The following is a 21,150-nucleotide window of genomic DNA, read 5'->3' as shown; positions in this document are numbered from 1 at the left end:
GACACTGCATGCACTCTCCCAAATGTTGCTCTTTGTTTTGTTAAGGCAATTTAGCCTCGGTTGGGCCGAATGTAGTAACATTTCTCCTTAAGGCATTCATTTTAAAAACAAGAAAAACGACAAGAGCAAGCTTTGTGACTAAGAACATAATTACAGACACTGCTTGAACCCGTCCTTTATTATTTATAATATATAAGATGTAATTTCTTTACACTTCACTCTAGATATTTCTATATCTTCTATCTACATCTATATCTTGTGTCTTTGGTTAATTGTTTAGTGGTAAGTGGTAAGAGTGAATCTATATGTATTGAATATACAGACAACCCAGCGTCATAAAAACATTCAAACAGTATTCATTTAAAAGCTTCTGGTATGTTAAGAAACATTCACACTAAGCCCTAACCATAACAGTAAAATGGTAGATGTAGTTACTTGCAGTTAAAGATGATGCAGATGCAGTTAAGTGCTTGACTATGATGTGAATGTTTGAATTAAATTGATCAAAAAGTCCCTTACTGCTGTAAGTGATGTTGAACCCTCTTCCAGACATAGAGTGATCAGCCTGAAACTCCAGCTGCAGTACGTTGCTGTTGGATGTGAGGTGGGAAGGAACTTCTGCGCCTGAGAAGCGTCCAAGTATTGTGGCTCCTGACTGGTCCCCATCTTTGATAGTGAGGAAGTCATAGGGAGGCTCCAGGTCAAAGTCATTGAAGGCCAGGTGGATTCTGGTGCCAGACTCAGAGATAATCAGCCACACACAGTTGAGGTTGTTTCCATAGCCCTCTGGGTAGTCAGGCGACAACACTGTCCCCATGGGTGCAGTGAAGTTGGAGAAACAGGGGACTGCACGAAAAACATTAGTAATGATTAAAAAACTGTGATAAACCAGGTGAGGCAATTTGTTTCAACTCTCACTGGTCACATGACAATCTATACTGTTGATTCTGCCATGACAGGTTCAGTATAGGCTGATGTCAGTACTGTATAACTAGCTCAGCAGTCAGGAGACAGCACCGGTCCCATGGGTGCTGAGTAGTTGGAGAAACATGAAACTGTAAGGCGGATGGAACAGAGGAATTAGTTATATTCCAATATAGGTGCACAGGAATATTGCACACTGTCCCAATGGATACAGTTAACTTGAAGAAAGAGAAGACTAGATTTTTGTTATGGATATGGGTTAGGTATAGTGAAACTCACAGGAGTTGCCTGGAGAAAGGACAATGTACAGTACAATGCACGTTTCCCTTCTCCAGGGTATTTGTAGAGCATAACAGTGTGTACCCTATTTTCCTATCTTTCAGATCAACCTCAAATAACAAGCCAACCATATCGCATCAATTTCCCACTTTACATTACGTATTACTGTTATGTATTACTGTTTACACACCATGCACTGCATGGTCATTTAGCATCACTGTAATTAATCCTCCAATAGCTTAGTGTCATCGTGAACTTTCCAAGAGCATAAGTAATTGCTTCATTTGCTGTCATGAAAAAAAACCATGCATTGGGCTCACATATGCAGATGGGGATATTAGCCGACCACTGATTGTTGTTCTGGCAGGTTATCATCCTCTCCCCTATGAGCTCGAATCCAAACTGGCATTCAAAACGCAGAACATCTCCATTTAGAAAGCCACTACCCTCTTGGTAGCCGTACAGGGGTGTACCAGGGTCACCACAACTCTCTTTGTCAATTTCTGTCGGCGAGAGGAGGAAGGGAAGAAGGAGGGATGGAAAGCGGAAAAAGTAGAGGATTAAGTCAGGCCAAGTACTTTGAGGTACTTTTTTTTAGCATTATCTATAAAGGTCCAGGTGAAGAGTCTGCGAGCCTGGTTGAGGAAGTTTCTTTTAGAAGGAGATAGAGAGGAGAGTGAGAGACAGGTAGACAGACAGACGGCAGACAGAAAAACTGACTCATTGCTTTACTGAATGAGACAGTCACAGACATGAATACAGACAGTGAGAGATGATATCAGCACTAAAGTCTGTATACCTTTATAGTTGATCTTGAAGCCGATCGAGCCCACACTCTCATCAGACTGGAGATGAAGCCACATCTGATGGGACATGCTCACAATCAGGTCTGGGACAAAGCTCCCTGTCAGCCTGCAGAGGGGGCAACACAAAAAGTCAATTCGGTATCAAAACCCTCCCTCTCTTCATCACACTGTGATATTTCAAAACATCTCTGAAGTCACTTAAAATGCAATTATACAGTGCTGCATAATTATAAAGCCTTCATGTAAATTATGCAGTCACTGAATTCATTCCAGGTTCTTGTCAGATAATGGCTTTACATCATTGAACAACAATTAGATAAAACCAGCTCTGCAACATATTTCACAACATAAACAATATTCTAGTAAAATATGTATCCAATTAGGTGTTTTATGTGGTACTTACACTTGTATTATTGTTTTAGAATCACCAACTTCTCCTCCATCTCCGATCGTTAGTGAATCATATCCAATTTCGAGGTCAAACTCTTCAAAGTTGATCTGAATAACCTGTAATTAAATATAAGTGGTTAGTCGATATAGGTTTATGTAGTCTGGCAATGAGCATTAGTAAAATTTAGATACATTCCTATTGAAACATGTGTAACTTGTCTCCGTCAACATATGCCGTGCAGATAGTTTGTGTGAATACTGAATGTTTATGACATGTCTTATAGATTTGTATTAATACAAACAAAAGTACAAGCCTGAAAGCCTTACCATGTGCTCATGAACCTATCCTCAGAGTCAATCTTATTCATGGTATGAATTTATATAAGCAAAACCCTCTCAGTCAAATGAGCAGTAACTTCAAATGATTCTCAAGTTTTATTACCAAATAACCCACATCTCATTTATGTGAAATTCATAAAATGGCTGCTCATTTCAACAACTTGCCTTGAGAGACAGTGTTTCTGCAGACTGCTAAACTGAACGAGGCAAGTCTATGTAGAGAAAAGCCTATGTAATGCCTCATACATTTTTGCAAGCAGACAGCAACATGGATGATCAAACAACGCTGTAAAAAACTAAGACTTCTTTCTATCTCATAATTAAGATAGCTGCATGATATAGCTTATATGCTGGTACTTTTATGAATTATGCAGAAACTACACCTAAAACTCAAATCAAAAATGGCATCAAGAGAAAATGGAAGGCAAACTCGAAGCTCAACTTTTTGACTGTTTGTAGAATATGGCTTTGACAAATGGCACACCCCCTCCCCCCAAACAAAGGACACCACTAACATCTTTCAAAGCAACATAGAAAGTGACAGCAGCATCTCTTCATATTACTTCAGAGCACAACTCAAATGTTAAAAACTAATCATGGCAAGGCAAATACAGAAATCCAAAAAGTTTTAATTGCCTGTCCACATTTACCCTTGAGATATCTCTGACAGCTGTCATTTCTTTATATCTTTTTTTCCCTTTACAAATGCATGCAAATACATAACGCCACAAAAAGAAAAACATATTCACTGATCAAACTGGCAAGAGGCAATTGCACTAATAATAATGATGTAAATTTAAATCTACTGCAGAGACAGTACACAATAAAACCACAGTATCTCAGCCTACATTTTGCATACATGGATTAGTGATGAAAGAAAAAGGATGTTCTATGGACATCAATTTCACATCTGTTGATGACAAACGTGATGGCTGCTCGCTCATCCTTTGCATCCCTTTCTGTGGCCACGGGGAGGACAATGTCTGCATAATATCCATGTAGAACAGCCTCATTGCATTACAACGCATGAGCATAATTACCATAATAACACCAATGGACCAAGTGTCAGTGCCAAGTCAACGGTTTGTTTACCTATGAGAGAGCATGACAGCACAAAACTATGGCACCTGCCAGTCCTGGTAAGTTCTGAATAAGCATTAGTTAGTTAGTTAGTTAGTTAGTTAGTAAGTCAGTTGGCTGGTTAGTTGGTGTTTATTAGCAGGATCGCGCTTTGTTGACACCCCTGTGTAGATGAATTACTGTACCAATAGAGAGACGGATTTGATGTAGGAGGGTAGTAATGACCATAAGGAAAACAGCTTTGACCTCTTCACTTTGGGGAAAAGCTGGTCTCATTCAATCATTATTTCTCTCCATTTCAGTTACACCAGATGAATGAAGCCAATCTCAGCTGCCAACAGCCATGGTCTAACTGCTAGTCCAGTGAGAAGTGAAATGCAATCAAGTGCAGCTACGGACATTAACAATGAACTTAAATCAAAATACATGCATATTCTCTGTAACCTTTTCCCACATTGGGAAGGCCTTGGAAATTGATGCACATGAAAAACACAAGTGGGACATTACAGGATTACTTCTACCGTTCCTTTAAATCTTTATGTGGTTTCTTCAATACATATTAAGAAAATAAAAGACATTCTTTCATCTTTATATACCACACCCATTAAAAGAGACTACAAGCAATAGTCAAGACATTATTACTTAACTGGATTGCAGGAAAAACACTTTTTCCCCCATGTCAGATTATTATATTCATCACCTTTATCAGTAACCATGCCCCTCATCATGGGTCGGGACTATACGGACAGTATCTGGTTATTTTGGTAGTAATTGCTGTATTTATGCCGTAAAGCAGATGTGAACAGGTATGACGCAAACCTTAAAACAACTGTCATTGTGTCTTTTCTTTACACAGGGGCAATTGGTCAATTGAGACATGTGAAGGTTTGTTATTTTTGGGATACTCACATGACAACAATAGGGGTGGGTTTTCATTAGACTTAGTCTAAGAGTAAGAACCCTCCAGGTACCTGACTCCATTGTACTACCTTGTTTGGATCGCTGGCCGTGATGATCCACACACACTGGGAGTTACTCTCATATTGGATGGGGAAGTTAGGAGATGTAAAAGTCCCAGAGGGTCCTTGTAGATTTGACCCACATGTTTTCACTACAAAAGATAAACATGAAGACACAGATGATATAAGTTAAAAACGACATATTACGTGATCAAATTCAAAATAGTCCTGATCAAGAAATATACATTAATGTACAGTTTATATAGTATAAATCATCTCTGCAAACCTAAAAGTCAGTCCTTGGAATGTTAAATTTTCAACAAAATATGCTCAGAAGGCAGAGTAATAACCCCTGCATTGTAATATGACAGAAAGGTAATATATTGTTTGCACAAGTAGACAGAGGGTCTATTAGCTTCATTTCCATTAATCAAATTCTAAAAGGTGCTCCAGGTATTATGAAACATAGAAAAACAGGCAGCGCATTTTGGAATGGAAAAGCAGAGTGCTGCAGCAGAGGCTGTCATACATAATTAACAAAAATGAACTTTCTTGTATCTGCATAGAGCCTATATCCAGAGGCACCGCCGTAATCAAACTGTTTTATTAGCTCTTCAGAAGCCGCGCTCACCCTTGCAAACGGGTCTGTGGTCGCTCCAAGCAGCAAAGACTTCGGCTACACGCTGGCAGGTAATCGTTTTGGAACCCTGCAGCACATGGTCTTCATCACAGGTAAATTGAGAGGTTGCTCCGATGCTGAGAAGATAACAAACACCATTAAAGCCTGAAAAAGCAATCAATTCCTCAAAAAACGACTCCTGATGAAATATCAGTTTCATTATTTATTTCATGTCATTCATTACAGGCTCACATTGCACTGTGTGCATCAATATATCAAATTCAATAGATAATGAGCAAATGTATTTATTATTATCTTTAGTCATGTACAGTAAAGACCTAAGTGAGACCTAAGAGAGGACTGTGGCTGGGACCTAAATCTCAGTGTCCAACTGACTCATATTAGGAAGTAGAGAAGGTTTCTAAAGCTAAATGAGTTCAGTGTTCTGTTCACCGCATAATACAAAAAGTGTTATCAAAATCTGCTACATGTCAAAGTAAATAGTCCAAAAGTAGATTTGTTTGTTTGTTTCTCCTGAAAGCTAAATGGGTCTGGTTCATGAAAAAGACGAGTGTATACGGTACAATAGAACAAGATTAAAATTGAGATTATGTGCACACAGATTTTGTTGACTTAATGGAACGTGACAGTAATACTAGGAATATGCTGCATGCCATTATATTGAAATTAAATGGAGAGCACGTTGTCCCGCTCCTTAACTCTCCTCTACACAAATCTGAGCTCCGTCACTTAGCTGCTGAAGCACCAACTCACCTGAAGTCGGAGCCGATCCGTTTGCCATTCTCTGGCTCCCCTGGGTCAGGGCAGTAATTAGACACCTGTTTGATTCCTCCTTCATTCACTGGGTGAGAAAGAGAATGACCAAGAGCGCCGTCAGACAGACACTTTAATTGCCAAAGCGCCGCACTTTAAGAAAACGCCCACTGCAGTGAAAAGCATTTGAATAGCAATATACATCTGTCTCTTTGAATGTTTACTAGTTATGTTCGGTAACAGAACTCGGATCCAGGATTCACATAGTCAGACAAATCGACCTCATCTCTCAATGTCAGACATTTTCAACCACCGGTTATTTGGCGGTGATGCTGTGAATGCACATTCAGGTTTCGTGATATCAAAGTGAGTGCCAAGGGTAAATGCAACTCTCCTACCTGAACTAGACAAAACAAAGGGAAATATATCTGGGCCCAACAGGGACTAAGAGGATTAAATAACCTTCAACTATCAATGGCAGGAGCTATAATAATCACTCATTGAGACTCTCCATACATAATAATGGTTTGAGTAGACTAGATAAAGCCTTGTAGATAAGGTTTCATATAAATTACAGCCTTTGCTTTGGTAAGAGTGTAGACAGGTGCCTTGTAGGTGAAAATATAGTTCTGTGTTTTTCTCTGTTCTGACTTTAGCTCATCTACCGCTCACACTGTGATTTGTAAATCAAAGACTGCATGCACTGGAAATGAAATTCATAAAATATGTAGTGTCATAATTATTGTTTTGCTGTAATATTTGCAATAAGACCAACCCCACACCCACCCGCCCACACACACACACACACACACACACACACACACGACCCTTTTGTTTTAATACGTGTTTGTTCTTTTCAAGTAGTTCATTAGCTGTGAAGTTAATTGTTGTGGTTTATAACACAGTTAGGAGTTCAACATATGAAATGAATCCACAAGGCATATGAAGCATCTCTTCATAGTCTTTTAAATGATATACAGTATTGTCTCTTAGAAAAGATTACAACCCACTGCATTATTCATATTTCCATGCAATGCTGAAACTATGACACATAAGGTAATAAAGATTACAACCTGTTATCATTGAAGTGTTTAGCACACTGTAGAGTTAGAGGGGATTGTGTTCCAGATTTATGTTAATGACAGAGCTCCGCAAGCAATTAGAATGCGTTCACTTCGGTGTGAAGTGTGCACAAATCATCTGACAAGTGAGTGGTCACTCAACCTTGACTACTGCTGTGCGTAGATCACACAGTGCATGAACATAAGTCAATCTGATGTGCTGCCTAAATAGTACAGAATGAGACAGAGGAGTTTTTGGCCGACTGAAACTGATCAAATTTAGCATTTTGCCGCAATATACATGACTGGCCTGATCTAGCTGAGTTCATTTCTGTCGGGACAGGAAGTCTGGGACAGCAGGGGAAATAGGTCATCAGAAAGAAAAAAAGACTGCACTTCTGCAATATCTAGTACTGTAGCTTAATTCCTTCACCAAATGATGCAGCAAAAAAAGAGACAAGAAAGAAACAAAGACCCAGAACGCAAGCCCTACATAAACAAAAACAAAAAAACCCAATGAAAACAGTTGCATAAGAAAAATAAAAGACTTACTCAAAGACAGTTTGTTAGTGTTGTCCTTTCCTGGTAATAATTTTACCCCTCTGGATTTAAGCTCTCCAGAGCTTTTCACTGGTCGAGAGCAATAGAAAGAGTTCATTAGATAAAAGAAGTTACAGTATTAGATGTGAGAAGATACAGTACAAGTGTTTCTTTCTCTGGAAAATACTTCGAAGCCTACGAAGAACATCAAAACGTAAAAAATTTTTTTAAAAAGTCCAACTGCTCTGATGCTTTGCTAAGAATCGCCCTGGCAATTCTATAAAACCTAATTTATTTTCCCATGTTTGTGTGTTCATATAACTCAGACATATTAAAACAGTGGATGGAAATTGATTGGTCAGAGCAGATTTAATGGTTATAGCTTGAGGGGAGGGGGACAAGCAGAATCAAAGAGCAGCTCAAGGACTTCAACGCTACATCTGAAAACAGTCTAATCTAATTTAACACAGCAGGAGCCAGATTACACACAAAAGCCAGGTGATGCAAGCACCTGTCATAATTTTGAAGTATCAACAGAACAGCCAAAAGCAATGAATGATGTATCAAACAAAAACAAGGCTATCTAAATATTAAAACACTGGGACGATGTCTCTTGTCTGAACTACGCTGTAGGTCAACGGGTTAATTCAACTTATTTATAAAAAACATAAGGATATTAATCTACTTAGTGATGAGATGAGGATTCTCATATGTTCAAAAGCCCTCACTGTTTGTCTTTTCTTAAAAAAAAAAATTAAAACACCAGCCCTTACATCATAAATAATGAATGCATCTACAAATTGCTTTACGACTGCACAACAGCGCACCGCAGTAGATAAGAAACGCAATGCAATTGATTTTGTGTCGTCACGGTGACTTCCCATACATGCATGCTACTGGAAGTTATTATAGAGCTGTTTATGTTGAAGTTTAAGGTTTCATATCTGGCTGAGGGCCAGGCTTTAAGCCTCTATGGTATGGTATATGCAGCATATACTATGACTTTAAAGTCATGCCAAAGAACAGTGTCAGGGTAATGGATTATTGAGCTGCCAGAGCTGTGTTTTCATAAAGGGGAAAAGTATATACAGTATTCAGTTCTCAAATTTTTGATTAGCAAGGCTCTTTGAAGTCAATAGTTTGAAGCAGAGAAAGCCTTCATGCCCTCTGCAGAGGGGGGTATTAATCTAACTGTTTAATATTCAGTTAACAAAGATCAAAAACATGTTTTGTAATTAGAGTGTGTATTTCCTACGATGATCCCTTTCCATTCAAGTAGGGGCCCTCTATTATGATGTGTAAATTAAGTAATCATGTCTTACCTTGATACTGAGCCCTGAAGCCTTTGTGGCGGTGGTTGCTTTCTGTCACAAAATGCAGCCGTAGCCAGTTTTTGTTGCTGATGATGGGTGCTGGAATATTCATTCCAGTTAGCCTGCGAGTAAAGAGTCACAAATAAAAGAAAACAAACATCATCTGTTTTGACTTTAATTCAACTACATGACTTTCTGGTTGCTAGAATCCTTTGGTTGCCATAATGATCCAGTGACATGAAGAAGCCATGAAAATGAAAATGATTGAGACTTCTAAAAATTAGAGGAGTGAAAATACACAATATAATGGGCTCCCATGTGAACTGATCTATTCATTTCTACAGTATGTCATACCTGGAAAGAAAATGGCGCCCTTAAAATTAGCACCAGCCCTTACTTTGACTCTGCAGGTTCTTGCTTGAGTTTGGAAATGTGTGTGTGTGTGTGTGTGTGTGTGGAAGGGAAATTGGAGGGCATAAAGTAACACAGTAAGACAAAGTGCATTTTTGACTATTTGCATGCGCCATTGTATGTACAGTAGAAACTGGTCTGTGAGTTCTAAAATTCATTATGCATTACTGTCTGTGTTGGTGTTTTGGAAGTTTTATTTAGCATGTGGCTGCAGCATCAGAGACCCTCTATAATCAGAGAGATTTAAAGCTGCCAGGGGCCTTCTCATTTGTCTGGCTGACCAGCTCTGGCTTTTTTCTATTGTCTTGCAATCCCTGCACCCCACCCAGTCCACAGTCAATAGCGCACAATGCCATTCTAGCTATTAAACACAGGCTAGGGACGAAAAAAAAGAGGGTGGTGCAGTTGAGCCGTGTGTTCTCAAATTGCTTCAGCAGAAAAAAGTGTTAACTTGTTATTTTGTCTGTGTGCATCTGTCTGTACCCATGCATGTCTGTGTTATTATGTGTGTAAAGGAGTGTGCAGTTGGGTTTAAGGTTTGTTTTTCTATGTAATTTCTTTGGCATTTACTGCAGAGCCACCTAAGGGGTAGACAGACAAAAGCAAAATGAAAGAAATGAAAGTGGCAGTGAGAGAAAGAGAAAGAGACAGGAAGAGAATGATGAGGAAAAACAAGGAGGAGACGGTGACTTTTTCCCTTTGTGGCCAGTGCAGAAAGAAATAAGAAATACATGAGTAAGTGTACTTGACACTTGATTTCTCTTTATTTTGACTGCACCACTAGTTCCTGCAGTATAATTTTTATCTGCATGAATTCAGTGTAAAATACAGATTATAGGCTGTTGCAATGTTTTATTTCTAATTGATAAGCAAACTAGATCCGATTTTTAAATACTGAGATTTTCAATCCAAATTATATATCACAAGGTGAGCTCCAAGAGAAGATCTAAAAGATAATTGATTTTCACACAAAAGTTGACCTTTTCCCTCATTGTGTGTCATTGATGAAATGCTAACGACACCAATATACGGGACAGGAATGAAAAACAGCAGCCTTAAGGTAGCTGAACTAGTTGCTGCCCACATGTTTTCTGTAGTAGAAGCTGCAAATTATCACAGGATTTCTGCAAGAACTCTAAAAGAAAATGGATAGTGACAATAAAGCTGTACCCATCCAGAAGTTGCACAGACGCTCCCGGCACCACAGGAGTGATGTTACAAATTTAAGACCAGCCGAGGTAAATATACTGTTGTAAGAATGGCAAAGTATGGCAGAGGAAGTGAAGCATGATATGTCATCAACAATAAATAAAGGCTTAATGACACCTGACAGAGAAGTTACTCCAGTGGGTACATTAGTATCTGCATGAGGTAACCATTCTATAAATCTATACAGGAACAGCCTGCATGCTGCAAATCTCCCTGCTACATAAAATACAAAATTAAAATGGCAGCAATGTGCGGATTCAACTCCTTTTTTCGCTCAACTGAAGGAAGCAGCTCAATTGGCCAAAACTAAATATGCAAGATGCAACGAGCGGGTTTCGGGTTTCAAAAAGCCGAGGGAAGTATTTTTAGCTGGTTTAATTCTGTCAAAACGAGTCGTGACACTAATCACATACTTGTTTCATCATCACAAAGCCTGCAGCATCTCAAAGAGCCATCATTTACTCCTATCGGATGTGAAGGAAACTTGCAGGACGTTGTGCGGTATGTCTCCAGTGAGTTTCATTGGGATTGCTCAAAAGCATCTTGAGTTATGAGCGATTCTGTGATTGGCCACATCTGCTTGCATCAATCAATTTAGTACTTTAGATTTTGGTTAATACTGAGCCCCAGAGCATGGTGAAATTCTGTTCACTGGAGGCTGAGGCCTTAATGGCATCCCCCTGTGGGTCTGGCTCAAAATGCTTCGGGAGACCTTTTGCCACACATGTTTTGAAGCAATTTATCAAGTTCCATGATGAAGGATAAATGGTTAATGAGTTATGGCCAATGGCGGCCATGTTTTTTGATCAGCCTTGCTCATTTACAGTTGAATTGTATATCTCAACCTTGCAATGTGGTATATTAAAAAGCAGAAGTCACTTTATAGTTTTTCACATAATGTAAATTGGCATAAATTCCATCATAGCGCACTTATGGTACACATTGAGCACATTAAGCTGGACTTTTGCATGGAATTTGAAGTCAATAAGGGTCACTGTGTGAGGGTCCTGGCCTTTCCAAAAATCACAGTTTTGTGCCTTAATCAAAAGGCACCCGCGTGGCTGATTGGGAACCAAATGCACATAATTTCCAGTTATTGTGCCAAGTTTCATGTTTCTATCTCATTCCAGCTTATGGCAAGTTGAAATATGATAGATAATAATAACAAACCAGGGCAAACTCAATAGGACTCCACTTCTTCAAGGTTTTAACCCTAAAAACTTTGCTCGCCTGGTTTCCACAGAGGCTGTACACTCCCTTACCACTCCCTCCAGCTGCTGCGCTTTCAGAAAGAGCAGATGCCCAAATGTGCTCATAGGCTGGAAGCCGGCAGAGAAGGAAAACTTACAGCATCTAATGTGACCTGACAAATTGATGACTTGCTTGCCAAATTTTTCCACATGTTTTTCTTTGGTGAAGATATTCAACATTGTATGTAACTGAGCACTGAAGTCATAGGGTATCATGTCCGGGAATATGTTCTATCAATGATAGAAGAAAATGACTGAAAATTTATCATAATGTTTCTTTTGTACTATTTTGCTTCTCGAGATGTCCTTGTGTGTCCAGACTGTGCTAAAACTTTTAACAGCAGCCAAATGGTTATGCAAAATAATTTAGGGCTCCTTCACAAAACCCTCTATGCTTGTCACTAGTACTTATGAATGTAACTGTCATGAAAACAAATAAATTACTGGAGAAAAGTGGACTGCCCAGTCCCCTTAAGGTGAAAGTAGACAACTTTTTGTAATGTAACTTATGAATATGAATTAAATGTTGATTGCACAGTGTAATTACTTTTGAATAATCAATATCAAATAATCAGTGTTGACATTTGTTCCCTGGAGACCTGGCTTTCACTATGCAATTCTGTCTACTACGCGGCTGAATTCCGATGGGAAAACAAAGTCTCGATTTATGGCACAGAGGTAGAGCGTCAACCATTGCTCAACCAAACTGTCAACAGCTGTGTTCTTTCTACTTAATCTGTAAATAACACAACCAGGTTACTTAATAAAGGAGACACACTCATTTTCAGGTTCATGCTTGTGTTGAAGGGTCATAATAGAGTATGTTTAAATCTTGAGATGTTCCTTTGACATCTTATTACCAGAGCTGGCTTTGGCATAGCATAGCAATATGCATGTGCACTGTGTGGCCGTTGCCATGAAGCCACAAACATCTGACTGACTAGTTATTTACAATGTAGTTCCGCCCTAAGGCATACCCTGCTTTATCGTCTATTTTACTCTAGATGGGAGCATAATTTATTAAATGAACATAGTGCTGTGTTGAAGACTTTGAAACCAGCGAATGATACCACAAACTCATTAGGAAAATGTTTGTTGAGTTAATAAATCAAATGAGAGGCAGGGTAATTTTCTCAAAGACTTCCATTCAATCTGACTTCTTTTTGCAGCCAGCAGGGTCACACCTGGCTTCACTTTTCAGACCAGGAAGCTAAGTCCACTCCTTTTATATAGTCTATGGGCAGAGAGCAAAGTGGATTCAGGTTTGAAGTCAGTTAAGTCATGTTCAAAAGATCCCTGCATGTAACATCACTCGCAGGGATTAAACCTAAGTGGAGCATTTTCACACACATTTAGTAAAACATGGAGCAGGAGAGCAGTCTTTCATAGTTTGAGGGTCTGCAGACACATTGGGGACACATATTTATGTTGAAAAGACATTAAAAAGTGCATTTTGTATAATATGCCCCCTTTAATCTAACTGGATGTTTTACTCTGCCTTTATCATAGAACTAAGATTGTGTTTTCTAGTTAAAATTGGTATTCTTACAGTTGTTTCATGCTTTGGACAGCTGCCAGGCTGCCAGCAGCAGCATTAACCATGTTGCTACAGCTAGCGTTAGCAGATGGCATTCTTTCTAATGTTACTTGATAAAAAGAAAATAACACAACCTGCTTACTCATGACTACGACCAGATGTTTAACCCTGTCTTTATCATAGAATTGAGATTGGGGTATCCAGTTCAAATTGGTTTCCTTACGGTTCTTTCTCGCTTTGAACAGTGGCCAGGCTTCTAGCGGTAGTGCCATTAGCAATGTGGCATTCTTTCTATTTGATCAGTAAATAACACAACCTGCCTACTTTTTAATGCAAACAGATGCTTTACTGTGGCTTTATCATAGCAATGAGATCAGGGTTTGATCACTTTCTTGGGACCTTTAAAATTAGCAATTGTGGAAGTTACTATATTCTTCTGTGATCAGAGAGTTGATTAGCAAACAGATGGTTGAATATTTGTAGATGCTAATCCAGTTGTCTTTGCAGCAGTGGTGCAAAAATACCACTTGGAAATGCTAGGGGAGGTAAAGTTGTATGCTTCCACTTTGAAACCGATGAAAAAGTGGGTGCTGTCTACTATTTTCTTACGGTATCTCTTCTAGTACATATTGAGTGACAAAAGATAAGAAAGCCCAATTGGAAAAACGGATTCCTCACATATTGCTCTGCCATTCTATCTCTACAGACTCACTCAGAAGGTCTATTTGTTCCATCATAGATATGCAATATGGCTTTTCGGAGATTACTTCTTGGCATGAGTGCAGTGTTTTTATGTGCTTGGTTTCATCCAAGTTTTAGCTTGCTTCATATCATTGATTTGAGGAGTCTCAAGGACTAATGGTTTATTCTGGTATGAGTTTGCGAGACACATAAAAGCTTCATGGATCCCCATGAAGAGTAAAATGGGTCTGATTTAATAGAATGAGAGGCTGAAAAGACCATGGCAACCTGAACAAAATACCAATGTTACGAGTCCCATTGTGCAGGTACTGCGGCCAGAGCAATAAGTTGAAATCTCTGGTGTCTCTACTTAATTTCACAGAGAGGCAAGTTACACATAGGTACACCAGATAATGATCAATGATCAATTCAAATTTGTCAAAAAAGATAGGGCCGGGTGATTTTATCTTCTCCTCCCACGCATATTCTGTAAAATCTGACAAGGGGGAATGATTGGCTGAGCCAAGGGAAGAATATTTAATTTGATAAGGAAGTAGTCACTGCTCTCTAATCCTCCTCAAGTTACTTACTTGTTAGAGAGTATTTAAGAGATGCACTTATACAACTTGGTACCTATCTGCCAGTAGATTGGCCTCTGAGAACAGTGAGCCTGTCAATGTATACCCAGTAGCTCCATACATTAATTGCCCCGGTGGAATACCTGGGTGAATTGTCGATTCAAATGCCTTCAATTAAACATTACAGTCTTCTCAGTCTGACCACAGTAGAGGAATGCTTTTAGATGTATAGAGAGATATTTGGATGGGTCATAGCTTGCCTAGGAAGGTCAATAATCCCAGAAAGAAGAATTGAATCTAATACACATGGTACATTAATCAGTAGTTGGTAATTTAGCTACAAGACACCTTAAGCACTCAATCTGCTTTGAATATTGATATTTGAATAATCTTCCTCTGACAACCATTTAGCCACTCTGTTAGAATAGGATTGTTGATACTCAGTGAACCAAGCAAATCACCCAATTACTAAAAGTGACAATCTTTTCTAGAAGTCTAGAATCTGTGAGTATGTTTACAACATGCAGAGTCAATGTTAAAGTAGGTAATCAGAAAAATCTGTAAAGACACTGGATGATAGGAAGGTGGGAAAAAAAAGTATGACAAAATAAAACTGAAATAAAACTTTCCTGATCAAATTTCATAGTCTATGCGTGAAAAAGTGTACCTAATATCTGCAAAGCCTCTCGGATTTTATGTTCTGTTTCCATATTTGAAATAATGAGTGACATGCAATCTACAGCTTGTTGTTTTTGCCCTTTGTAAGGGCTGTGCAATCATGTTAAAGGTCAGAAGAATAACAAAGAACTGTATTCCATGGTCTATCCAGACTCCAATGTTGGCTTTTGTCAACGGAAACAGAGATTTCTTTTTTGTATTTTCACAGTGATTGATGTGTAGCCTCACATCAACCTTCCCCAGCATGACAACAATGGAATCAATAAACTCATTTGCGGAGATCTGATAGAAATCTTCAATTGATAAAAGGATAAAAGCTGCTAAGGGGTGTCAGCAGAACATATTTCTTGCCCTATAGTCCTGGATTTCGTGTACTTTCAGTTACCAGGAATGATTTTTTAACATTAGCCACTGTCTATCATACACTTACAGAAAATTGGCTGGCCAAATTGGGCAGTTTACAACATTACTACATTTTTCATTTGATAACAACCGTTACACATGTTGTAATTGATTGAATATTTATATGTTTTCTGTAAATTACACTGATGTGAAATATGTATGTTTCATTGATTATGTAAAGACTCTTCTTTTTCTCCAGAACTGTTTATCCTGTCATGAATCACAGTTTCACTTATTTTTTATCACTCGATAAAGTCCAGTAATACCAAAGGTTGCGAGAGGATCATGAGTTAAGTTGGGTCATTTAAGTCTATTTGCCTGAAAAAGGCTAAGAGGAGATGTTAAATCTGTCTGACTTTGAGGTTCCAGACTGTCAATCATCGTTAAGCAGCTCTAAACCTCAAGGGTAAATTGACAGTTTGCTTGTCTCTGCCTGCAGCTGGTGCTATATGTTAGGATGCTTGAAAATGTAGCTGTCCAATGGCCTTGTACGCAGTCAGAGACACTCATAAAAAGAGAGGGCGCGAGAGCAGTGAGTTTTATGGGCATGAGAAATGCTCGCGCTGAATCGTGTTTGTTTACTTGTCTGTTTGTTTACCTGGCCGAGTTGAAACCATCTCTCTAAAATTCTGGGCCCATTGCACTCAAGCTTGCTGGGTCCCAGTTGGATTGTGGGGCTTAAAGCAAGATCTCTGCCTCACAGCCTCTGACATTTGGTGGCAAACAATAACATCATCTTGGAGTTTCAAAGCATTCAAGTGACACATGGTCGACCGTTCAGATCACACATAAGTAAAACTAACATATCTGATAGATAAACACAGTATGTGTCTTTTTAGCCTCTCAAACTCAACTGAAGTCATTTCATCCACATGGGGTTACACCTCCATAGAAGTGCTGCCCGATAACAGACAGGTTCATCGAAAATTTTCTTTAGCATTCATATATAATTTTTTACACATTCTTAGTAGTTAAAAATCCTAACTCCATGAGCTTGAAAACTGAAATAAAACTGAAACTGAATTCTAACTTTCTAAATTCTGGGACCTAAAGATGAAAGGCAATGAATGTAAAAGTATAAGAAGCCCGCTGTAGATGTAGAGGTAATAATATATTTTCTGAATGTGTGAAGTATATATGGCATGTTAGATACCGAATGATTTCTAAAGATCTCCAAGCTCAACATTTCTGATTCTATGTAATTTCTGAGTTTGCAGTGTATAGTTTGGTTTAATGTAATCAATGCATGCGTTTCATTTGTTATTAAAATTCTTTGAAATGATATAGATGTTATAAAATAAACATTAAAACGTACTATTTGCATTATTTGAAGTTAATGTATGCAAAATGTATTTTTAAAAAAACTGCTAATGGAAACCATTATCAGTGGCCAGTGTTTAAAAATACACTGTTTCATTTAATTGTTAAAGTTCCATTTGTAGATGGTTTTATTTGGGATCCGCAGGGAAGTAACCTGCCCAGTATTCAAGTTGCTTGTCCATAGATTTAATGTTATGAGCTGTCAGGCGCACAAGTCTGTCTGTTTGATTTCTTATCTGTTAAAACTGCAGTGCCCCAGTCAGTAAAATGTTTGAGACCCATTAACTTTTTTTCATAATTCAAAACTTCCACAATGCAACAATTTTCTACAATGACTGAAGACATCTTATGACTAAATGGACTAAATGAATGAAAATACACAGTATGAAAACGCATGTCAATAATTAACCACTCAGAGCCATTTTTCTTAAACCCTTAAAAGCCGGAGACACAAGATAACACATAGCATTTGCCACTGGGACTCTGAGGCATTAAAACTATAATGCATTTCTGTCAGAGAACAAGCTCATTCTGGAGCTTTTATACCTAAGAGAAGTGGGTTACCTGATGGTCTGTCAAAACAAATCATTGTCATCCCGTATCAGCTCCCTGTCACACTCGTTTAGCTACGTCAACATACAATACTTAGTAGTCATCACCACACTCAGAGCACCTCTCCTTTTGACTCTCTCTGTCGCTCACTGACACAGTGTCTGCCTCTCTCTCCCTCTGACTCCGGATGACAACTCTCAGGGACAACAAAGCTCGTAGCGCAGTGATTGATTAGCGCTTCTTTCAGCCAATTATAATTAATGCCCAGCAGGATCACATAAACTTGGCGGATGCTCCCATTCACACAAGACGCAGAAGAGATGGATAACCTTAGTCTCAAGGTTGGGGGTCAAGCCCGTTTCATAATTCCTTGTTTCAGATGTGAGTGACTTCTACATCCAGCCTATACAGAAAGCCACAAACCAAAGTGTCTAAAGGCTGCTTTTTAAACAAATCTCTGTCGAGGATTTGTAATTCATGTGCACCATAATTTGAATTATGCAACAGGGAATCATGTCCCTTCTCTGTGAATTGATTTAATTCAAACAGAACTACAAGGCATATTTAAAACATTTTCTGCACACAACTGTCCATGAAAATTCATTAAAAAGGTACATTTGTATGCCAGTCAGGTGGTCCTTTCTCTTAGGTTCCCAATGCATGCGAAGTGTTGCTTCCATGAAATATTACATGGTCTTGAACAACCATACGTACCAAACCTCTGTTCCTTGGCATGCTTTAAGATCTCAGCAGATCTCCTCGTTATCCCAAGAAGACAAAATGCTACGACGGTACAACCGTTTCCTACCAAATCCCCTCCTCTCTTTGAAATTCACTTATAGTTGACAACACAGTAGCCAGCTCTCTTGCAGTCTGTAGACGTGAAACTTATTTATTCTCTCTCGTTAAGTGCCCATGACCTTTTGTTTTTATTATTAAATATTAAATATACAGCACTGAAGTCTCTACAGGAAACCAAAATTACTCAGATAGGTAGATAAATTATATTACTGAACCAAATGTAATCCTATCATTGTTATGGTTTATTATATTACTGAAACTATTTCGTTTTTGTATTTGCCTTTTTCCAACAGCTTGTTATTGTACCTCATTCCTTCTAAGTAATGGGGGATCTCTCTTTATATTTCTTCCATTTTTCCAAATACTTAGACTCTTGGAGAGTTTTTTCTGGGTTTAGAAATGCAGTTTGGGGCCTGTAAAGCCAACTGAAATATTGAATATTGAAATATTGTGATACTTGGATGCAAAAATAAACATGGCTTCACTTCTATAAAGGAATTTTCACTTTTCACTCACAAGACAGAACACTAATTGTCATGTGCTGTTTCAACTCACATAAATCACAAACTCCTTCCTGTTTACACCTTGGAAACACCGCACAGCTCACACACCAGCACACCTCTTTGTCACAGTAAAACTCTTAATGTACAACTGAATGCTCATTTGATGAAATATAATCATTACATACTCTCACTCCTCTCACCGCTAAACTCACCAGATGGTTGGCAGCTCAGATCCCTCTACTTCCAGATAATCGGACTTCTCCTCCATTTGGAATTCAGTGAAAACCAGGGAGATGGTGTCCCCTGGATCAGCCAGGATGGTCCACTTACACTCCCCACTGCTGCCAAGGCCTCCAGCACTACCGCCTCCGCCAGCACCGGGGGAGTCACCGCTGGGGAAATCGAAGCTGGAGATGAGCCCACTGGATCCCCTCAGGGTGCCACCGCACGTGTCCTCCGCTGTCAGTCACCAGGAGAAAAGCAGGGAGGGGAGGGTGAGGGAGAGCAGACACGTGGTTTCTAGGTTATTTCAGAGCTATTACTCAAAGTTCAACATGGCGAAAAAGTGACTTCAGGCATAAAACATCTGTACCTGTCCCCACAGATAAATGCAAACCGGAGAAAGACCAATGTGGAGGCAGATGCTAGAACTGCACAGGCCATCCGCACATTGTCAAGTCCAGTATCTACAGCTAATTCCAACACAATTAGGGGATTGCTAACAATATGAAATGTTTGTTTAAAAAAGGTTGCTTGTGTTTTCTTCACACTGGCTAGAATAATGAAGCAAAGTGGTAATGGGCAGAGCTATTTACCAATTCACTGTGCACAAATTCTGTCAGTTTCCTTCTGTACAGTTTCTACGTGGGAGAAAAAGTCCTAATTATCCGCTCCCGAATCTTGTCTCCTCCATCCATCCAAGAGTCCTCTTGGCTCATGTTTCAGGCAGCAAACAAATTGTGGTAAACACTGCTTATAATGCTGTGAAATTGTATGTATTGTTTTCCAATGTGTGAAGTATGATGCGTTAGTTGAATGTTAATGCACTCTACCATAACAGTGTCTTCCACTTTCACTCCATCTCCCTTTTACGCTCCCTCCACCACCCTCTCATATCTGTCTCTCTCTGCTCGTCTCCTCCAAGCCCTCTCAGATCTTTCTACTATTACTCACTACCATCCCCTCTATCCCTGTATCCATTTTCTTCTCCCTAAAGAATTCTAATGATGGCAGGGCTTTCACAGTTTTCACATCATTTAAGACTAATATGTGACACTCAGCTGTGCCAGCTGAAACCTTTGATGGCTCAGCGCTCCACTCAGGGCTGTCAGAGCTGCCAGCCTTGGAACATTCCTGCATGCTGCATTACACGATTGGTCAAGGAACAAGGAAGCGGATGTATGAAATTCAAAAGAAGATAAAGAAAAAAGGGGGAAAATATGGGAGTGCAGGAGCTCCCAGTTTGCTTGATCCATGTCCTTTGACACATTAGCTGAAGCAGAGCGGTTGATCAAAGTCTTTATCGGATGGGTGGAGATGGCATTGATACCTTGAGAGACATCAATGATGTCCACACATATATGATTCATATCAAGGGCAGACTCTCATTTGTAGACTACACCAAGGGCAGGCTTTCATTTATTGAATGCCAGCAGCCTTGTAACAACAGAAGCACGTGGAATCGTGATTTGTTTCTGTTTATATCATCAAATTCTCTACCATATAACACTTATCGTGAACATGCATTTAAGATGACATTCCAAATGGTATCCAGCAGATTTGTACAGTAACCTGCAATAGGCTGGAATTAAACAGATATTAAAGTGCTGTGAGTCTGACCACGGGAGCCATATCACTTTTTAACCTTGATGACAGAGAGGGAGGCAGCATGAAGTGTCCTCATGGCCATCAAGGCAAAGAGAACAAGAAAGAAGTGGAGGAGATGCATTAGAGGAGAGTGAGCACAGGAGAAGAGCTAGAAAAAGGCAAAAAAAATAATAAGTGGAAAGGAAGGGGGCAAGTCAAGAGCAAATCAAGAGTGAGAGAAAAAAAAGGACAAAAGGGCACAGAACAGAAGGAGAGAAAGTTTGGGATTTTGCAAAGAGAGAGAGACAGAAGAGGAAAAAAAAGGGGGATGGAAAAGG

General features: G+C 39.2%; 1 protein-coding gene across 1 annotated transcript in view; it reads right to left on the bottom strand.

The window, feature by feature from the left end:
* Positions 1 to 21,150, bottom strand: part of LOC139204986 (CUB and sushi domain-containing protein 3-like) — a 196,813-nt gene that overhangs the window by 129,704 nt on the left and 45,959 nt on the right. Inside the window, exons 5-14 of the mRNA XM_070835040.1 lie at positions 19,219 to 19,465; positions 9,094 to 9,206; positions 7,784 to 7,861; positions 6,171 to 6,258; positions 5,409 to 5,533; positions 4,808 to 4,929; positions 2,413 to 2,516; positions 2,003 to 2,115; positions 1,524 to 1,706; positions 520 to 846 (exon numbers count right to left, since the gene is read on the bottom strand). Coding sequence (XP_070691141.1) covers positions 520 to 846; positions 1,524 to 1,706; positions 2,003 to 2,115; positions 2,413 to 2,516; positions 4,808 to 4,929; positions 5,409 to 5,533; positions 6,171 to 6,258; positions 7,784 to 7,861; positions 9,094 to 9,206; positions 19,219 to 19,465 — 1,500 coding nt within the window. The remainder of the gene's footprint in view (positions 1 to 519; positions 847 to 1,523; positions 1,707 to 2,002; positions 2,116 to 2,412; positions 2,517 to 4,807; positions 4,930 to 5,408; positions 5,534 to 6,170; positions 6,259 to 7,783; positions 7,862 to 9,093; positions 9,207 to 19,218; positions 19,466 to 21,150) is intronic.

The sequence above is a fragment of the Pempheris klunzingeri genome, chromosome 8 (assembly GCF_042242105.1).
Source record: "Pempheris klunzingeri isolate RE-2024b chromosome 8, fPemKlu1.hap1, whole genome shotgun sequence".
Classification (NCBI taxonomy): domain Eukaryota; kingdom Metazoa; phylum Chordata; class Actinopteri; order Acropomatiformes; family Pempheridae; genus Pempheris; species Pempheris klunzingeri.
The sequence above is the reverse complement of the archived record's forward strand: the minus strand, read 5'-3'. Positions and strand labels throughout refer to the sequence as shown.